General features: G+C 41.6%; 1 protein-coding gene across 4 annotated transcripts in view; it reads right to left on the reverse strand.

The window, feature by feature from the left end:
* Positions 1-560: 560 nt before the first annotated feature.
* EPS8 (EGFR pathway substrate 8, signaling adaptor) overlaps positions 561-20,837 on the reverse strand; it is a 168,620-nt gene continuing 148,343 nt past the window's right edge. For 2 of the 4 annotated variants that reach the window (XM_063446599.1, XM_063446600.1), the window contains 4 exons: positions 11,826-12,030; positions 7,252-7,432; positions 6,821-6,950; positions 561-937 (listed from right to left, as the gene is read on the reverse strand). In XM_063446599.1, coding sequence (XP_063302669.1) covers positions 824-937; positions 6,821-6,950; positions 7,252-7,432; positions 11,826-12,030 — 630 coding nt within the window. In that variant the 3' untranslated portion in view covers positions 561-823. The remainder of the gene's footprint in view (positions 938-6,820; positions 6,951-7,251; positions 7,433-11,825; positions 12,031-20,837) is intronic. The other 2 variants (XM_063446601.1, XM_063446602.1) reach the window with 2 other exon arrangements.

Raw genomic sequence — 20,837 nt, forward strand, 5'->3', positions numbered from 1 at the left:
AGCCTTTTTAAACAGGGTCCCCATTAACTTATTGTTCCTGGAACATTGTGTACTGGTCTCATTTATTGTTAAATCTCTTATAATATTGTAAAGTGCTGCGGAATATGTTGATGCAATATAAATGCCAATAATAAGAATAATAATAATTTGCAGTTATTAAGCTTTTTGTCTTTACACTTAAAGGAGGTTTTGTTGAGATAGTGGCACCTGGTAACTGTTTCTAGTCTCCTATACTCAGCTCTACGTGACCTATTCTTCAACTCAAACAAATTTAGTAAAATGCCTTCCATACACTCCTTGACGGAGGGCCTTTTCATTGCACGCATGAGTTTGAGACTGCAACAAAAAACCATCAGTTGCAAGTCATTGTCTGGGGCCTCATGTTCCATCCATGAAGGAAATACTGAAACATCTTGGAGACTCGTGTTCAGATACAAATGCAGGAGTTAGGAATCACTGCTCCCAGGACGACTCCGGTGACAATTAAAAATAATTTAAAAAAAATAATGTAAAAAGGGCATCTAAGCTGGTCAACTACCAAACTATGTGGACGTAACTCATAGAATTCCATAGAGACACCCCGTGTCATGTTTATTAAATAAATTAATGTTACTAATCCATAAAAAAATATTTTATGGAGATTGGAAGAAAATCAATGACATTCATCAAACAACATGGCTTAATCTACAAACAGTAATGGGGACGGACTCATTGGAAGAAACTCGTCTTCTTGATCTAGTCCGTTAAAAGAAGGACAGGGACAAATGCTCAGAATCCGTCCTTCCTTCCAGGTCTCCTGAAAATCGTGGAATTAAGCAGGAAATCAGTGATTGTTTCCTTCATCAAATGAGTCAACGCCCGAATCGCTGGCAGCAGCATTCATTTTTTCTTGTCGTTTTCGCATGATTTCTTGGAGTTCTGAATTGCCATTCAGTTCCTGGACAGAGACAGAAATTAATTTTAGAACAAACACAAACCATAAATACATTTCTATTTGAAACCTAAATGACAGATTATTAGAAAGATGGAACAAAACAAGTTGCAGAATGTTCAGTGCTGGAGGGTTTCAATCGTTCTAGGTTTGTTGTGGTTTTACTCTAAACAACTTGTTTCCTGTTATCTCCTCAGCAAACCCCAATGTTACTTTCAACTCCATATTTTCCACTTCTGTTCTCACACCTCATGCATCATTTACAGTCCAAGATCTTGCCATCTATTTTAACACTATTACCAAGCACTGTTGGATTGAAAACAAATTAGCATCAAATATATTTTATGTTAGCACAAACAATAAAACAGCTATTTTGTGGATTGTTTTTAGACAAACATAAAAATGTACATTTATACAATTAATTTATTCAGTTAAGTTTCTAAAGCATTACTCTGAATGAGTGGCTAAAAATATGCTTGCTGTCCATAGAAACCTAGAATGTGACGGCAGATAAGAACCATTCGGCCCATCTAGTCTGCCCTGTTTATATTGTTATGGGTGCTGGAGGTCATCTTATGGGCTTTAACCTTGAAGTTGTCCTCCCGGTGCCTGTTCTTGTCTTGGCCCCGGCATTAGTAAGAAAGATATTGATCTTTCTTACTAATGCCGGGGCCGAGACAAGAACAGAATATAAACCACGTATTTCTAAAAGAGAGGTTAGGGCACACTCTGGCGTAAGGAACACAATCATCCAATGCTCTTTATTTAGAGCCCACCTCCCAATAATTTAAAATTGGATTAAAAATAAATAAAAACTCACTCTTTTTCCACAATGCATAGAACGAGCTCCCTGCAGCTGCTCGATCGGTTATCCACGACACCATTCTTCTAAATATCTCATCCTATGCTCCTCCTAGAGGAGCAATAGGAATAAAAAACAATTGCGCTGAACAGTGCTGCTCTCCTTTTGGAGGGCAAGATGTGAGACCAGAGTTTGACTTTGTTCTCCCAGTGGTAGCGCCTCTAGTGGCTTTCCGGTAGACACAGCATTAGAGAACTATTTAAACCTGCAATGTAAGCATGGTCATATCTACTTGACAGCAATGCTTTACATTGAATGGTTAAAGCCAAAGGACCACTGCATCTAGCCTACTTCATTGAGATGAAGTGATCTGGGTATCTTTAGTGGTCCTTTAAATAGTGCTATAGTAATTTTGATCAATTCCTGGAATGTTAATATAATGTGAACAGTTAAATGGGATAGCCCATTCACTTATCCTCCCAGACTGTAGAAATAGCATGACCCTATAAAACTCTGTTTACTGTTGGAAGGAGAAGGTAGCTGACAAGTTCAGCACACCTTCAGACAACTAAATGAGTGTCCAGTGGCTCCTGGCAAAAAAACGTGTTCTCCAACAAACTAATAATTATTCCTGGTGTATAAATGAGGGGAAGTGAGGGTTTGCAGACAAAAAATTGTTTTGCAAAGAAAATGAAAGTAAAAACATTTATTGTTATGCACAATTTTGGGAGTAAGGACAAGATCAGCACCTTCAGAAATGACTTTTCTATTTTTCTTCACACAATACAGCAATTGTTTGCTCAGTATACTATACTATATTTCTCTGCTTCTGGTGCTAAGGAAGAGGCTTTTCATTTCACCCCCTATGCCTGACATTATTGGGGGTTTTCAACTTTCTCACCTGCAATTTAGACACATACTTCTGACAATTGTGGGGTGTTATTTTAGGCTGAGGTAGTAAATCCTCTTGATCTTCTTTAGTAATCATTTAGGAGTCATAGATAATACTTTACACCTTAGTTTTAAAGATACAGTGGTCAGCTACAACATTAAAACCACTTGCCTAATGTCATGTTGGTCGCCATCATGCTGCCAAAACTGCTCTGATGCTTCGAGGCGTGGACTACATAGGACCCTGAATGTGTCCTGTGGCAGCAGATCCTTTAAGTCCTGCAAGTTGCAAGGTGAAGCCTCTGTGGATCAGATTTGTTTAAGCACATTTTACAGATGCTCAACCGGTTTACGATCTGGGGAATTTGGAGGATAAGGCAACACTTTGAACCCTTTGTCATGTTCCTCAAACCATTCCTGAACAATGCAGTGTGGCAAGATGCATTATCCTACTGAAAGAGGCCATATCAAAGTAACATCTACATGAATGCCAGGACCCAAGGTTTCTCAGCATAACAGCGCCTCTTACTTCTTCCCATAATGCATCTTGCTGCCATCTCTTCCCCAGGTAATTGACACACACACACGCACCCGGCAATCCACCTGATCTAAAAGAGAAAGTTATTCATCAGACCAGGCAACCTTCTTAAAATGCTCCATGGTCCAGTTCTGATGCTCAGGTCCCCATTGAAGGAATTTTAGGTGGTGGACAGAGGACACATCAAAATGTGATGCACTGTATGTGCTGACATCTATCATGGCCAGCATTAAGTATCTCTTCTGTGTGATCCAACCACACAGCCAAGCCTTCACTTCCCACATACATCTATGACGCTGGTTGTCCTTTCTTGCACCACTTTTGGTATGTACTAACCACTGCATACCGGGAACACCCCACAGGAATTGCAGTTTTGAAGATGCTCTGACCCAGCTGTCTAGCCATCTCTATTTGGCCCTTCTCAAAGTCACTCAGACTATTTTTGCTGCTTCCAACACATGAAATCCAAGAACGGACTATTCACCTACTGCCTATTATATGTCACTAAATAATGGTCCTGGTTGGTAGAAGATTAATAATATGGCGCAGAATGAGTAGGTCGTCCAATGCATTACTCTTATTGCACTGATCTGGTACGTGATATCTCTGCGAGATTCTACTTCTAGATTGTCCCATTTACGTCTTGGACAAGATTAAAATCCTGGAGCTAAAAGCAGAATCAAGGATTCTGCTTCTTTCCCTTATATCTGACAAAAAAAAATTAAATATGTATGAGAGTGAGGCATGTCCTTACTGTGGCGTATAAAACATTTTAGGTTTGTCTCTTTTTCCGGTTTAGAATTACTACATGTGGCCGACATGCTTTGTTTCTAACTTTAGGAAGATTTACAGCAACATTTAATTGGGGTGGACTTTATAAGCAAGATCACTATTTATCATTTGGAAGATACTAATATTTTTTCCAAATAGATATATAGATATATTTTCTGAATGTTTGCTCCATTATTGGGTTGCTCCGCCACACAACATTGTATTAATTAATGGTTTCCCTTTTAATTAGGGTATAGCAAGGATTAAAAATCCAGAAATGTTCCTCTATACAAGGATTGGATGATGTATCTGCTGTCCCTGCATCGTCCTATGGTCCAATTAGAATTAAATACCTCCTATTTACATCGGTCCATCAACAGCTCTGTTTTTTATGCCTTTCCTGATTTGGTTATTATCTAGTTTAATCCGAATAATCTTTGAGTCTGAGGATGTAAATGATATACTAACTGGTATTGAGTGGGGGGTGGTTGTTAATTTGGGGTGCAAAGCACATTGAGGTAGTTTAGGTACCTTCATGCAGAGCGTAGTTCTATTCTCCCCGCCGGATAATATATTTCCTTCTATCGATGATGCAGCTTCACTAGCTTTGCCAGTGATCAGACTCCTTGTATGTTACTGCCGCATTTCGAGCTACTTTGGGATATAGATTTTTTGCAACTGGCTACTTTGCTGTAAGAGCTGCGATGTATTGCCTTCAGCTTTTTATACAGCAGCTGACAATTTTGTCGATATTCTCTCTTACCTTTGTTGCATTTGGTTGTGTATATTATTTTGTTGAATGGCCCTTTCGGGTCCATTTATTTTCCTTCTGTAGTTGTCATTTTTAAATTATTTATCAATGAAAGTAAAGGTTTAGTTTTTTATTCAGGGCATGTAGGTCTCGGTATTTTCCCTTACCATACCTATATAATTAACACACAGCAACACTTTCAACATTTCTAGTTATTATTTCATAATTTAGGTGTTACCTCCCAACCTGTTGGTGTTGATGAAATTTTCTTTAAGTTGTGCTAGTGGTGTCCCTCACGGTTCTGTTCTGGGACCCCTTCTATTTAACATATTTATAAATGAACCTGATATAAGCATTGAAAGTCATGTTTCAGTGTTTGCAGATGACACAAAACTCTGTAAAGTAATACAATGTGAGCAAGATATTAGATAGACTGCGGAACTGTGCACTCAAATGGCAGATGAAATTCAACGTAGAGAAATGCACAAAACAACATGCACATGCAGGGAGGTGTGGCTAGGGATTCACAAACAAAGTGTTTTAACTCCTTTTAACGGTCCGCCTGGCACCCCGACTGGGTACCTCCGTTACTCGATGCTCCTAGCGCTTCCAGAGGGCTCCAAGCGTTCTGCCAGACACCACAACCACCGCAGACCCCACGAACCGCCGTAGCTTGGTTGGGGTCTCGACATTTCCTACCCACCCTGGACCTACGACAAGGCTCCAGTGGGTGAACATCTCCTCCAAGAGAGTGAAGCAGGAACAAGCTCTTAAAAGAGCTTAGAAGTGATTATCCAAGGGAGCATGCAGAGCATAGCAATCCCTTGTAGTGATATAGCTGGTTACCCCCAATAAGAGACAGGACTTTAGATTGAGGGTGAAGAAGAACTGACTCCAATGAGCGTTTATTCCTGCTTATATGCAACTTTCCCAGCAAGGTTACCACCCACGTGGACCTCGTGGGGCACTGGAACTGTAAATTTAACAACCAATAAAGTAAAGGCACATGGATAAGCACACCCACTTTTTACAATGAGAATCCTCCCCTCTGCTTGGGAGATAATTTAGTTAATTACTGTATCAACTCAATTATCTCCAAGCTAAAAAAAACATACTTTTATGACAATTTTGTAACTGAGAGTTTACATGCGATATCAACTTATATTTTTATAACCAGCATAATTTGGGGACAAACATATCCAAAATTCACTTGAATCGGTTAAGTGGTTCAGGAGATAGGTGGAAGTCATATTTTGACCGAGAAGGGAACAAAGCAGCCAATTCCAACTGGTTTGGCAGTGTCCCTGGGACAACGCCCTGCTGGAGAACAATGGGACAGGGGGAGGGGAAGAGGCACACCTTCGCATGGATTCAAAGGGGCAGAAAAAATGACCCAAAAGTTTCAATATGTCCATACACTGTTTTTAAAGGGTTAGCACTAGTCCAAATAAAAGTCCATGAGACGAAGTAATGGTTTTAAAGAGCCATACACCCAAGGGCCAGAGTCATGTGGCAAGAGGCTGGAAAGCAGGCTTCTCCATAAGCCAGGGGAGCAGAGCAGTTTGGCACATAGAAAGCCAGCGGCAAATGGCAGTTTGTCACACTCCTAAATGGCAGAGAATTGAGCAGAGGGTGCAATCCATACACCAATACGGCGTCATTAAGATAAAGTTGTTTTGGTGACTATAGTGTCTCTTTACAATGTGATGAGATACAGAATGTATCTTTTTCCAGTTTTCTGTGTTAGAGACTCGATAAATGTACTTTTTATTACTATGAGCAGTCGATGTAGGGTAATTTGGGTTTTTAGTACATTGTAATAGCTGTCAGAAGGTAGCCTTAGACAGAAGATTGACTTTCCAGAGCAGATTGATCTCTGGATCATGAGAGAATGGAGAATATTTTATTAATGGTCTCGAATCTGTAAAAGCAGGCTTTTTTTTTTTTTTTGAGTGATGGTCTGTATACTCTAAATAAGACATGAAATGGTTTCAAAGTTTGTAAAATGTTTTGCCGATGACCAGTTATATGGTGTGAATGTAAAGCAATTAATAAGATTTCTGTAGACATAGTGCTAATAAAATGATTAAGAAATAAACAAGGAGTGGTGTCTCCATTCCTTTTAACCAATGTTACCTGTAAAGCTGCTTTTTGCACGGTAACTTGGTTGTAGACTCTTGGTCCTTCAGGACAAACTGTCTTTAATTCATCTTTTGTGAGTGAGAAAATCTGGGCGCCAGTCAATACCCCGAGACTGGTGATGGTTCTAAGCAGAATACAGAAAATAAAGTCATTATTGAGATGGCAGCTTTGAATAGAGAACATAAATTCTTAGTAATACCAATGTTTCCCACTCTGCCTTGTATTTATTGGGGTCCGTGACGTTCAGAACAATTCTTTATGTAAATGGCTTTGTTTCTATGTAAATGTCTTGCATGCAGTGGGGGGATATCGAGTGATAAGACTGCAGTTTGCTGCGGCAGGCAGACAAACTGGCAGAAAAAAAATATTAAAAAAGGAAATCTTATACCATTCCAGGAGAGGGAAAGCAAGCGGTCAACACTTACACAGGGCTAAACCCCTTTGCTTCTAACCAGTTTTTCACGTCCTCAGCTGATGAATTATAGGAAATGTTAACAATTGGCGAGTTTTGTCGTGGCACCGTGAATTTCTTATGAGCCGCACTGCGGCCAATAGTGAGCCTGTGGATCAACTCATCCTGAACTTCCTCCATCTGAGATTTCCTCCCTGGAATCAAAGCGTAAAGGTGACAAGGTTAAATAAGTGCCCATCGATTCAATGCAAGCACACAGACTGGCATACTATGGGTACCCCCGATTCAATGCAAGCACACATTGGCATACTATGGGTACCCCCGATTCAATGCAAGCACACAGACTGGCATACTATGGGTACCCCCAATGTAATGCAAGCACACAGGCTGGCATACTATGGGTACCCCTGATTCAACACACACAGACTGACATACTATGGGTACACCCAATGTAATGCACACAGACTGGCATACTATGGGTACCCCCAATTCAATGCACACAGACTGACATACTATGGGTACCCCCGATGTAATGCAAGCCCACCGACTGGCACACTATAGGTACCCCCAATGTAATGCAAGCCCACCGACTGGCACACTATAGGTACCCCCAATGTAATGCAAGCCCACCGACTGGCACACTATAGGTACCCCCAATGTAATGCAAGCACACAGACTGGCACACTATAGGTACCCCCAATGTAATGCAAGCACACAGGCTGGCATACTATGGGTACCCCTGATTCAACACACACAGACTGACATACTATGGGTACACCCAATGTAATGCACACAGACTGGCATACTATGGGTACCCCCAATTCAATGCACACAGACTGGCATACTATGGGTACCCCCGATCTAATGCAAGCACACAGACTGGCACACTATAGGTACCCCCAATGTAATGCAAGCCCACCGACTGGCACACTATAGGTACCCCCAATGTAATGCAAGCCCACCGACTGGCACACTATAGGTACCCCCAATGTAATGCAAGCACACAGACTGGCACACTATAGGTACCCCCGATGTAATGCAAGCCCACCGACTGGCACACTATAGGTACCCCCAATGTAATGCAAGCACACAGACTGGCACACTATAGGTACCCCCGATGTAATGCAAGCACACAGACTGCAAGCACAGGGACAGGACATGATGGTTTCAAAACATTATCCAACTCCTGTTTCTAGAAAAATAAAAAAAAGGAAAAACTGACATTTTTATTTCTGGTAATAAAGATATGGGTGCTCCCGATGTAATGCACACAGACTGGCATACTATGGGTATCCTCGATGTAATGCAAGCACACAGGCTGGCATACTGTGGGTACCCCCAATGTAATGCACACAGACTGGCATACTATGGGTACCCCCGATGTAATGCACACAGACTGGCATACTATGGGTACCCCCGATGTAATGCACACAGGCTGGCATACTATGGGTACCCCCGATGTAATGCACACAGACTGGCATACTATGGGTACCCCCGATGTAATGCACACAGACTGGCATACTATGGGTACCCCCGATGTAATGCACACAGACTGGCATACTATGGGTACCCCCGATGTAATGCACACAGACTGGCATACTATGGGTACCCCCAATGTAATGCAAGCACACAGACTGGCATACTATGGGTACCCCCGATGTAATGCAAGCACACAGAGTGGCATACTATGGGTACCCCCGATGTAATGCAAGCACACAGACTGGCATACTGTGGGTACCCCCAATGTAATGCAAGCACACAGACTGGCATACTGTGGGTACCCCCAATGTAATGCACACAGACTGGCATACTATGGGTACCCCCAATGTAATGCACACAGACTGGCATACTATGGGTACCCCCAATGTAATGCAAGCACACAGACTGGCATACTATGGGTACCCCCGATGTAATGCACACAGACTGGCATACTATGGGTACCCCCGATGTAATGCAAGCACACAGACTGGCATACTATGGGTACCCCCGATGTAATGCAAGCACACAGACTGACATACTATGGGTACCCCGATGTAATGCACACAGACTGGCATACTATGGGTACCCCCGATGTAATGCAAGCACACAGACTGGCATACTATGGGTTCCCCCGATGTAATGCAAGCACACAGACTGGCATACTATGGGTACCCCCGATGTAATGCACACAGACTGGCATACTATGGGTACCCCCGATGTAATGCACACAGAATGGCATACTATGGGTACCCCCGATGTAATGCACACAGACTGGCATACTATGGGTACCCCCGATATAATGCACACAGACTGGCATACTATGGGTACCCCCGATGTAATGCACACAGGCTGGCATACTATGGGTTCCCCCGATGTAATGCACACAGACTGGCACACTATGGGTACCCCCGATGTAATGCACACAGACTGGCATACTATGGGTACCCCCGATGTAATGCAAGCACACAGACTGGCATACTATGGGTATCCCCGATGTAATGCACACAGACTGGCATACTATGGGTACCCCCGATGTAATGCAAGCACACAGAATGGCATACTATGGGTACCCCCGATGTAATGCAAGCACACAGACTGGCATACTATGGGTTCCCCCGATGTAATGCACACAGACTGGCACACTATGGGTACCCCCGATGTAATGCACACAGACTGGCATACTATGGGTACCCCCGATGTAATGCACACAGACTGGCATACTATGGGTACCCCCGATGTAATGCACACAGACTGGCATACTATGGGTACCCCCGATGTAATGCACACAGACTGGCACACTCTGGGTACCCCCGATGTAATGCACACAGAATGGCATACTATGGGTACCCCCGATGTAATGCACACAGACTGGCATACTATGGGTACCCCCGATGTAATGCAAGCACACAGACTGGCATACTATGGGTACCCCCGATGTAATGCAAGCACACAGACTGGCATACTATGGGTATCCCCGATGTAATGCACACAGACTGGCATACTATGGGTACCCCCGATGTAATGCAAGCACACAGACTGGCATACTATGGGTACCCCCGATGTAATGCAAGCACACAGACTGGCATACTATGGGTATCCCCGATGTAATGCACACAGACTGGCACACTATGGGTACCCCCGATGTAATGCAAGCACACAGAATGGCATACTATGGGTACCCCCGATGTAATGCAAGCACACAGACTGGCACGCTATGGGTACCCCCGATGTAATGCAAGCACACAGACTGGCACACTATGGGTACCCCCGATGTAATGCACACAGACTGGCATACTATGGGTACCCCCGATGTAATGCACACAGACTGGCATACTATGGGTACCCCCGATGTAATGCACACAGACTGGCATACTATGGGTACCCCCGATGTAATGCACACAGAATGGCATACTATGGGTACCCCCGATGTAATGCAAGCACACAGACTGGCATACTATGGGTATCCCCGATATAATGCACACAGACTGGCATACTATGGGTACCCCCGATGTAATGCACACAGACTGGCATACTATGGGTACCCCCGATGTAATGCACACAGACTGACATACTATGGGTTCCCCCGATGTAATGCACACAGAATGGCACGCTATGGGTACCCCCGATTCCATGCACACCGACTGGGTACCAGTTTTAAACGGTGCCATCATTGTCAGTTGAAGATAAAGTGTGACTTCTTACCTACTAAAATATATAAACTTAATTTTATGCTCCTGTGGCCCCAGACTTCTAATTAGATAATGTTTCCTGGTATATTGTTACAGATTCTTTCTAAATGTTCTCAATGACTGCAGCATGATGTTACATCTTTACCATCACTCCACATATAAAAAAACAAACAAACACACACACACACACACACACACTTTTGCGTGTCTCAACAGCAGAAACACACACTTGTTTAAGTTGATGATTGCCTAGAGTTGGCAGAGATCAGTAACGCAGCATTTAGCGTTTACTAATTCGGATTTCATCAACAAGATGTCACTTTATATTTTGCAGGAAAATGCTGAAAAAAAACTAAAAAACAAAATTCAACTTTTGTTTTCTAGAAAGTTATGAACCTGAAATACACCATTATGCTTAATGGCACACTCACTGAGAAAATACAAAAAATTCAATTCACTATTTAGTAGATATATCCCAATAAAATCACTTGTATTTAATTATGCTTTTTGGTTCAGGGTTACATTTAACTGATCTCTTGTCTGCAGCCTTTGCAAGCCCTCCCCTTCCAACCCCGCCAAGACATTCTGTGGCTGTCCAATCACAGACTTCCCAATGCAGCTCAATGAGAAGTCTTTGCAAGGCAGGTGCTCTGGGCAATTGCTGCCTCTTGAATTTCTCTCCCCTGAGCTAAACAACCCAGGAAGTAACATGACCAGTTATCTGATTGACAGCAAGGGAGTATAATAAGGTTATTTTTTAAAAGTGATAATTTCTACTGAAATCTGTACTTCTTGAAAAATCTGCAAGCTGGAGTGCTTTAGATGATTGTAGTGTCCCTTTGAAAAAATAAAGGGTTTAAAATGTACTATGCATATTTATTACTAAATGCTGTGTTTGAGGCAGGGAACAAATACTTACTATCAACTGGAATCTCTCTGTACCGCTGTTGCTCCCGAATACTACCCGCGACACTCTCACTAGAAGTACTGCTCCGGCGGGTGAATGTGCCCTCAATATTTGCGGTGGGCACTGGGGGGGCTGGTATGGGCATATGGTATGGAGGAGGGGAAGGAGCTGCAGGGACAGGACATGATGGTTTCAAAACATTATCCAACTTCTGTTTCTAGAAAAAGAAAAAAAAAGGAAAAACTGACAGTTTTATTTCTGGTAATAAAGATTTGATATTACTTCAACTTATTGATCAAAGCATTTGGAAATATAGTCTCCCTTTTGCATCAGAAGTCTATATACCAGATGTTTGAACAGAAATTCTAACAATGGATGTTATGATAACATTAAATATCACATTTGAATATACTCCAAATACACAACATATAAACGTAAGTACACAGCGTCCTTGGTATCCAAACAAACCACCAGCTTGCCACCTCAATAGAGGATATGACCGATTATTCCTGGCCATGATTGGAAGAATCAGCCCTCCTTTCCCTGGACGGCTTACTCTTATTAATACTGAATATTCCTACACCATGATTGGCAGAATCAGCCCTCCTTTCCCTGGACGGCTTACTCTTATTAATACTGAATATTCCTACACCATGATTGGAAGAATCAGCCCTCCTTTCCCTGGACGGCTTACTCTTATTAATACTGAATATTACTACACCATGATTGGTAGAATCAGCCCTCCTTTCCTTGGACGGCTTACTCTTATTAATACTGAATATTCCTACACCATGATTGGCAGAATCAGCCCTCCTTTCCCTGGACGGCTTACTCTTATTAATACTGAATATTCCTACACCATGATTGGAAGAATCAGCCCTCCTTTCCCTGGACGGCTTACTCTTATTAATACTGAATATTCCTACACCATGATTGGAAGAATCAGCCCTCCTTTCCTTGGACGGCTTACTCTTATTAATACTGAATATTACTACACCATGATTGGAAGAATCAGCCCTCCTTTCCTTGGACGGCTTACTCTTATTAATACTGAATATTACTACACCATGATTGGAAGAATCAGCCCTCCTTTCCCTGGACGGCTTACTCTTATTAATACTGAATATTACTACACCATGATTGGTAGAATCAGCCCTCCTTTCCCTGGACGGCTTACTCTTATTAATACTGAATATTCCTACACCATGATTGGTAGAATCAGCCCTCCTTTCCCTGGACGGCTTACTCTTATTAATACTGAATATTCCTACACCATGATTGGAAGAATCAGCCCTCCTTTCCCTGGACGGCTTACTCTTATTAATACTGAATATTACTACACCATGATTGGAAGAATCAGCCCTCCTTTCCCTGGACGGCTTACTCTTATTAATACTGAATATTACTACACCATGATTGGTAGAATCAGCCCTCCTTTCCTTGGACGGCTTACTCTTATTAATACTGAATATTACTACACCATGATTGGTAGAATCAGCCCTCCTTTCCCTGGACGGCTTACTCTTATTAATACTGAATATTACTACACCATGATTGGTAGAATCAGCCCTCCTTTCCTTGGACGGCTTACTCTTATTAATACTGAATATTACTACACCATGATTGGAAGAATCAGCCCTCCTTTCCCTGGACGGCTTACTCTTATTAATACTGAATATTACTACACCATGATTGGAAGAATCAGCCCTCCTTTCCTTGGACGGCTTACTCTTATTAATACTGAATATTCCTACACCATGATTGGTAGAATCAGCCCTCCTTTCCTTGGACGGCTTACTCTTATTAATACTGAATATTACTACACCATGATTGGAAGAATCAGCCCTCCTTTCCCTGGACGGCTTACTCTTATTAATACTGAATATTACTACACCATGATTGGTAGAATCAGCCCTCCTTTCCTTGGACGGCTTACTCTTATTAATACTGAATATTACTACACCATGATTGGAAGAATCAGCCCTCCTTTCCCTGGACGGCTTACTCTTATTAATACTGAATATTACTACACCATGATTGGTAGAATCAGCCCTCCTTTCCCTGGACGGCTTACTCTTATTAATACTGAATATTACTACACCATGATTGGAAGAATCAGCCCTCCTTTCCCTGGACGGCTTACTCTTATTAATACTGAATATTACTACACCATGATTGGTAGAATCAGCCCTCCTTTCCTTGGACGGCTTACTCTTATTAATACTGAATATTACTACACCATGATTGGTAGAATCAGACCTCCTTTCCCTGGACGGCTTACTCTTATTAATACTGAATATTACTACACCATGATTGGTAGAATCAGCCCTCCTTTCCCTGGACGGCTTACTCTTATTAATACTGAATATTACTACACCATGATTGGTAGAATCAGCCCTCCTTTCCCTGGACGGCTTACTCTTATTAATACTGAATATTACTACACCATGATTGGAAGAATCAGCCCTCCTTTCCCTGGACGGCTTACTCTTATTAATACTGAATATTCCTACACCATGATTGGTAGAATCAGCCCTCCTTTCCTTGGACGGCTTACTCTTATTAATACTGAATATTACTACACCATGATTGGTAGAATCAGCCCTCCTTTCCTTGGACGGCTTACTCTTATTAATACTGAATATTACTACACCATGATTGGTAGAATCAGCCCTCCTTTCCTTGGACGGCTTACTCTTATTAATACTGAATATTACTACACCATGATTGGTAGAATCAGACCTCCTTTCCCTGGACGGCTTACTCTTATTAATACTGAATATTACTACACCATGATTGGAAGAATCAGCCCTCCTTTCCTTGGACGGCTTACTCTTATTAATACTGAATATTACTACACCATGATTGGTAGAATCAGCCCTCCTTTCCCTGGACGGCTTACTCTTATTAATACTGAATATTACTACACCATGATTGGAAGAATCAGCCCTCCTTTCCCTGGACGGCTTACTCTTATTAATACTGAATATTACTACACCATGATTGGTAGAATCAGCCCTCCTTTCCCTGGACGGCTTACTCTTATTAATACTGAATATTCCTACACCATGATTGGTAGAATCAGCCCTCCTTTCCCTGGACGGCTTACTCTTATTAATACTGAATATTACTACACCATGATTGGTAGAATCAGCCCTCCTTTCCCTGGACGGCTTACTCTTATTAATACTGAATATTACTACACCATGATTGGAAGAATCAGCCCTCCTTTCCCTGGACGGCTTACTCTTATTAATACTGAATATTACTACACCATGATTGGTAGAATCAGCCCTCCTTTCCCTGGACGGCTTACTCTTATTAATACTGAATATTACTACACCATGATTGGAAGAATCAGCCCTCCTTTCCTTGGACGGCTTACTCTTATTAATACTGAATATTACTACACCATGATTGGAAGAATCAGCCCTCCTTTCCCTGGACGGCTTACTCTTATTAATACTGAATATTACTACACCATGATTGGAAGAATCAGCCCTCCTTTCCCTGGACGGCTTACTCTTATTAATACTGAATATTACTACACCATGATTGGTAGAATCAGCCCTCCTTTCCTTGGACGGCTTACTCTTATTAATACTGAATATTACTACACCATGATTGGTAGAATCAGCCCTCCTTTCCCTGGACGGCTTACTCTTATTAATACTGAATATTCCTACACCATGATTGGAAGAATCAGCCCTCCTTTCCCTGGACGGCTTACTCTTATTAATACTGAATATTACTACACCATGATTGGAAGAATCAGCCCTCCTTTCCCTGGACGGCTTACTCTTATTAATACTGAATATTACTACACCATGATTGGTAGAATCAGCCCTCCTTTCCCTGGACGGCTTACTCTTATTAATACTGAATATTACTACACCATGATTGGAAGAATCAGCCCTCCTTTCCCTGGACGGCTTACTCTTATTAATACTGAATATTACTACACCATGATTGGAAGAATCAGCCCTCCTTTCCCTGGACGGCTTACTCTTATTAATACTGAATATTACTACACCATGATTGGTAGAATCAGCCCTCCTTTCCTTGGACGGCTTACTCTTATTAATACTGAATATTACTACACCATGATTGGTAGAATCAGCCCTCCTTTCCCTGGACGGCTTACTCTTATTAATACTGAATATTACTACACCATGATTGGTAGAATCAGCCCTCCTTTCCCTGGACGGCTTACTCTTATTAATACTGAATATTCCTACACCATGATTGGTAGAATCAGCCCTCCTTTCCCTGGACGGCTTACTCTTATTAATACTGAATATTCCTACACCATGATTGGAAGAATCAGCCCTCCTTTCCCTGGACGGCTTACTCTTATTAATACTGAATATTACTACACCATGATTGGAAGAATCAGCCCTCCTTTCCTTGGACGGCTTACTCTTATTAATACTGAATATTACTACACCATGATTGGAAGAATCAGACCTCCTTTCCCTGGACGGCTTACTCTTATTAATACTGAATATTACTACACCATGATTGGTAGAATCAGCCCTCCTTTCCTTGGACGGCTTACTCTTATTAATACTGAATATTCCTACACCATGATTGGTAGAATCAGCCCTCCTTTCCCTGGACGGCTTACTCTTATTAATACTGAATATTACTACACCATGATTGGTAGAATCAGCCCTCCTTTCCTTGGACGGCTTACTCTTATTAATACTGAATATTCCTACACCATGATTGGTAGAATCAGCCCTCCTTTCCCTGGACGGCTTACTCTTATTAATACTGAATATTCCTACACCATGATTGGAAGAATCAGCCCTCCTTTCCTTGGACGGCTTACTCTTATTAATACTGAATATTCCTACACCATGATTGGTAGAATCAGCCCTCCTTTCCTTGGACGGCTTACTCTTATTAATACTGAATATTCCTACACCATGATTGGTAGAATCAGCCCTCCTTTCCTTGGACGGCTTACTCTTATTAATACTGAATATTACTACACCATGATTGGAAGAATCAGCCCTCCTTTCCTTGGACGGCTTACTCTTATTAATACTGAATATTACTACACCATGATTGGTAGAATCAGCCCTCCTTTCCCTGGACGGCTTACTCTTATTAATACTGAATATTACTACACCATGATTGGTAGAATCAGCCCTCCTTTCCTTGGACGGCTTACTCTTATTAATACTGAATATTACTACACCATGATTGGAAGAATCAGCCCTCCTTTCCTTGGACGGCTTACTCTTATTAATACTGAATATTACTACACCATGATTGGTAGAATCAGCCCTCCTTTCCCTGGACGGCTTACTCTTATTAATACTGAATATTACTACACCATGATTGGTAGAATAAGCCCTCCTTTCCTTGGACGGCTTACTCTTATTAATACTGAATATTACTACACCATGATTGGTAGAATCAGCCCTCCTTTCCTTGGACGGCTTACTCTTATTAATACTGAATATTCCTACACCATGATTGGAAGAATCAGCCCTCCTTTCCCTGGACGGCTTACTCTTATTAATACTGAATATTACTACACCATGATTGGTAGAATCAGCCCTCCTTTCCTGGACGGCTTACTCTTATTAATACTGAATATTACTACACCATGATTGGAAGAATCAGCCCTCCTTTCCCTGGACGGCTTACTCTTATTAAAACTGAATATTACTACACCATGATTGGAAGAATCAGCCCTCCTTTCCCTGGACGGCTTACTCTTATTAATACTGAATATTACTACACCATGATTGGTAGAATCAGCCCTCCTTTCCCTGGACGGCTTACTCTTATTAATACTGAATATTACTACACCATGATTGGAAGAATCAGCCCTCCTTTCCCTGGACGGCTTACTCTTATTAATACTGAATATTACTACACCATGATTGGTAGAATCAGCCCTCCTTTCCTTGGACGGCTTACTCTTATTAATACTGAATATTACTACACCATGATTGGTAGAATCAGCCCTCCTTTCCCTGGACGGCTTACTCTTATTAATACTGAATATTACTACACCATGATTGGAAGAATCAGCCCTCCTTTCCCTTGGACGGCTTACTCTTATTAATACTGAATATTACTACACCATGATTGGTAGAATCAGCCCTCCTTTCCCTGGACGGCTTACTCTTATTAATACTGAATATTCCTACACCATGATTGGAAGAATCAGCCCTCCTTTCCTTGGACGGCTTACTCTTATTAATACTGAATATTACTACACCATGATTGGAAGAATCAGCCCTCCTTTCCCTGGACGGCTTACTCTTATTAATACTGAATATTCCTACACCATGATTGGTAGAATCAGCCCTCCTTTCCCTGGACGGCTTACTCTTATTAATACTGAATATTACTACACCATGATTGGTAGAATCAGCCCTCCTTTCCCTGGACGGCTTACTCTTATTAATACTGAATATTACTACACCATGATTGGTAGAATCAGCCCTCCTTTCCCTGGACGGCTTACTCTTATTAATACTGAATATTCCTACACCATGATTGGTAGAATCAGCCCTCCTTTCCCTGGACGGCTTACTCTTATTAATACTGAATATTACTACACCATGATTGGAAGAATCAGACCTCCTTTCCCTGGACGGCTTACTCTTATTAATACTGAATATTACTACACCATGATTGGTAGAATCAGCCCTCCTTTCCTTGGACGGCTTACTCTTATTAATACTGAATATTACTACACCATGATTGGAAGAATCAGCCCTCCTTTCCTTGGACGGCTTACTCTTATTAATACTGAATATTACTACACCATGATTGGAAGAATCAGACATCCTTTCCCTGGACGGCTTACTCTTATTAATACTGAATATTACTACACCATGATTGGTAGAATCAGCCCTCCTTTCCTTGGACGGCTTACTCTTATTAATACTGAATATTACTACACCATGATTGGTAGAATCAGCCCTCCTTTCCTTGGACGGCTTACTCTTATTAATACTGAATATTACTACACCATGATTGGAAGAATCAGACCTCCTTTCCCTGGACGGCTTACTCTTATTAATACTGAATATTACTACACCATGATTGGTAGAATCAGCCCTCCTTTCCCTGGACGGCTTACTCTTATTAATACTGAATATTACTACACCATGATTGGTAGAATCAGCCCTCCTTTCCCTGGACGGCTTACTCTTATTAATACTGAATATTACTACACCATGATTGGTAGAATCAGCCCTCCTTTCCCTGGACGGCTTACTCTTATTAATACTGAATATTCCTACACCATGATTGGTAGAATCAGCCCTCCTTTCCCTGGACGGCTTACTCTTATTAATACTGAATATTACTACACCATGATTGGAAGAATCAGCCCTCCTTTCCTTGGACGGCTTACTCTTATTAATACTGAATATTACTACACCATGATTGGAAGAATCAGCCCTCCTTTCCCTGGACGGCTTACTCTTATTAATACTGAATATTACTACACCATGATTGGTAGAATCAGCCCTCCTTTCCTGGACGGCTTACTCTTATTAATACTGAATATTACTACACCATGATTGGTAGAATCAGCCCTCCTTTCCCTGGACGGCTTACTCTTATTAATACTGAATATTACTACACCATGATTGGAAGAATCAGCCCTCCTTTCCCTGGACGGCTTACTCTTATTAATACTGAATATTACTACACCATGATTGGTAGAATCAGCCCTCCTTTCCCTGGACGGCTTACTCTTATTAATACTGAATATTACTACACCATGATTGGTAGAATCAGCCCTCCTTTCCTTGGACGGCTTACTCTTATTAATACTGAATATTACTACACCATGATTGGAAGAATCAGCCCTCCTTTCCCTGGACGGCTTACTCTTATTAATACTGAATATTACTACACCATGATTGGTAGAATCAGCCCTCCTTTCCCTGGACGGCTTACTCTTATTAATACTGAATATTACTACACCATGATTGGTAGAATCAGCCCTCCTTTCCCTGGACGGCTTACTCTTATTAATACTGAATATTACTACACCATGATTGGAAGAATCAGCCCTCCTTTCCTTGGACGGCTTACTCTTATTAATACTGAATATTACTACACCATGATTGGTAGAATCAGCCCTCCTTTCCCTGGACGGCTTACTCTTATTAATACTGAATATTACTACACCATGATTGGTAGAATCAGCCCTCCTTTCCTTGGACGGCTTACTCTTATTAATACTGAATATTACTACACCATGATTGGTAGAATCAGCCCTCCTTTCCCTGGACGGCTTACTCTTATTAATACTGAATATTACTACACCATGATTGGAAGAATCAGCCCTCCTTTCCCTGGACGGCTTACTCTTATTAATACTGAATATTACTACACCATGATTGGTAGAATCAGCCCTCCTTTCCCTGGACGGCTTACTCTTATTAATACTGAATATTACTACACCATGATTGGTAGAATCAGCCCTCCTTTCCCTGGACGGCTTACTCTTATTAATACTGAATATTACTACACCATGATTGGTAGAATCAGCCCTCCTTTCCCTGGACGGCTTACTCTTATTAATACTGAATATTACTACACCATGATTGGTAGAATCAGCCCTCCTTTCCCTGGACGGCTTACTCTTATTAATACTGAATATTACTACACCATGATTGGTAGAATCAGCCCTCCTTTCCCTGGACGGCTTACTCTTATTAATACTGAATATTACTACACCATGATTGGAAGAATCAGCCCTCCTTTCCCTGGACGGCTTACTCTTATTAATACTGAATATTACTACACCATGATTGGTAGAATCAGCCCTCCTTTCCCTGGACGGCTTACTCTTATTAATACTGAATATTACTACACCATGATTGGTAGAATCAGCCCTCCTTTCCCTGGACGGCTTACTCTTATTAATACTGAATATTACTACACCATGATTGGAAGAATCAGCCCTCCTTTCCCTGGACGGCTTACTCTTATTAATACTGAATATTACTACACCATGATTGGTAGAATCAGCCCTCC

This window comes from Pelobates fuscus, chromosome 3 (assembly GCF_036172605.1).
Source record: "Pelobates fuscus isolate aPelFus1 chromosome 3, aPelFus1.pri, whole genome shotgun sequence".
NCBI classification, from domain to species: Eukaryota; Metazoa; Chordata; class Amphibia; order Anura; family Pelobatidae; genus Pelobates; species Pelobates fuscus.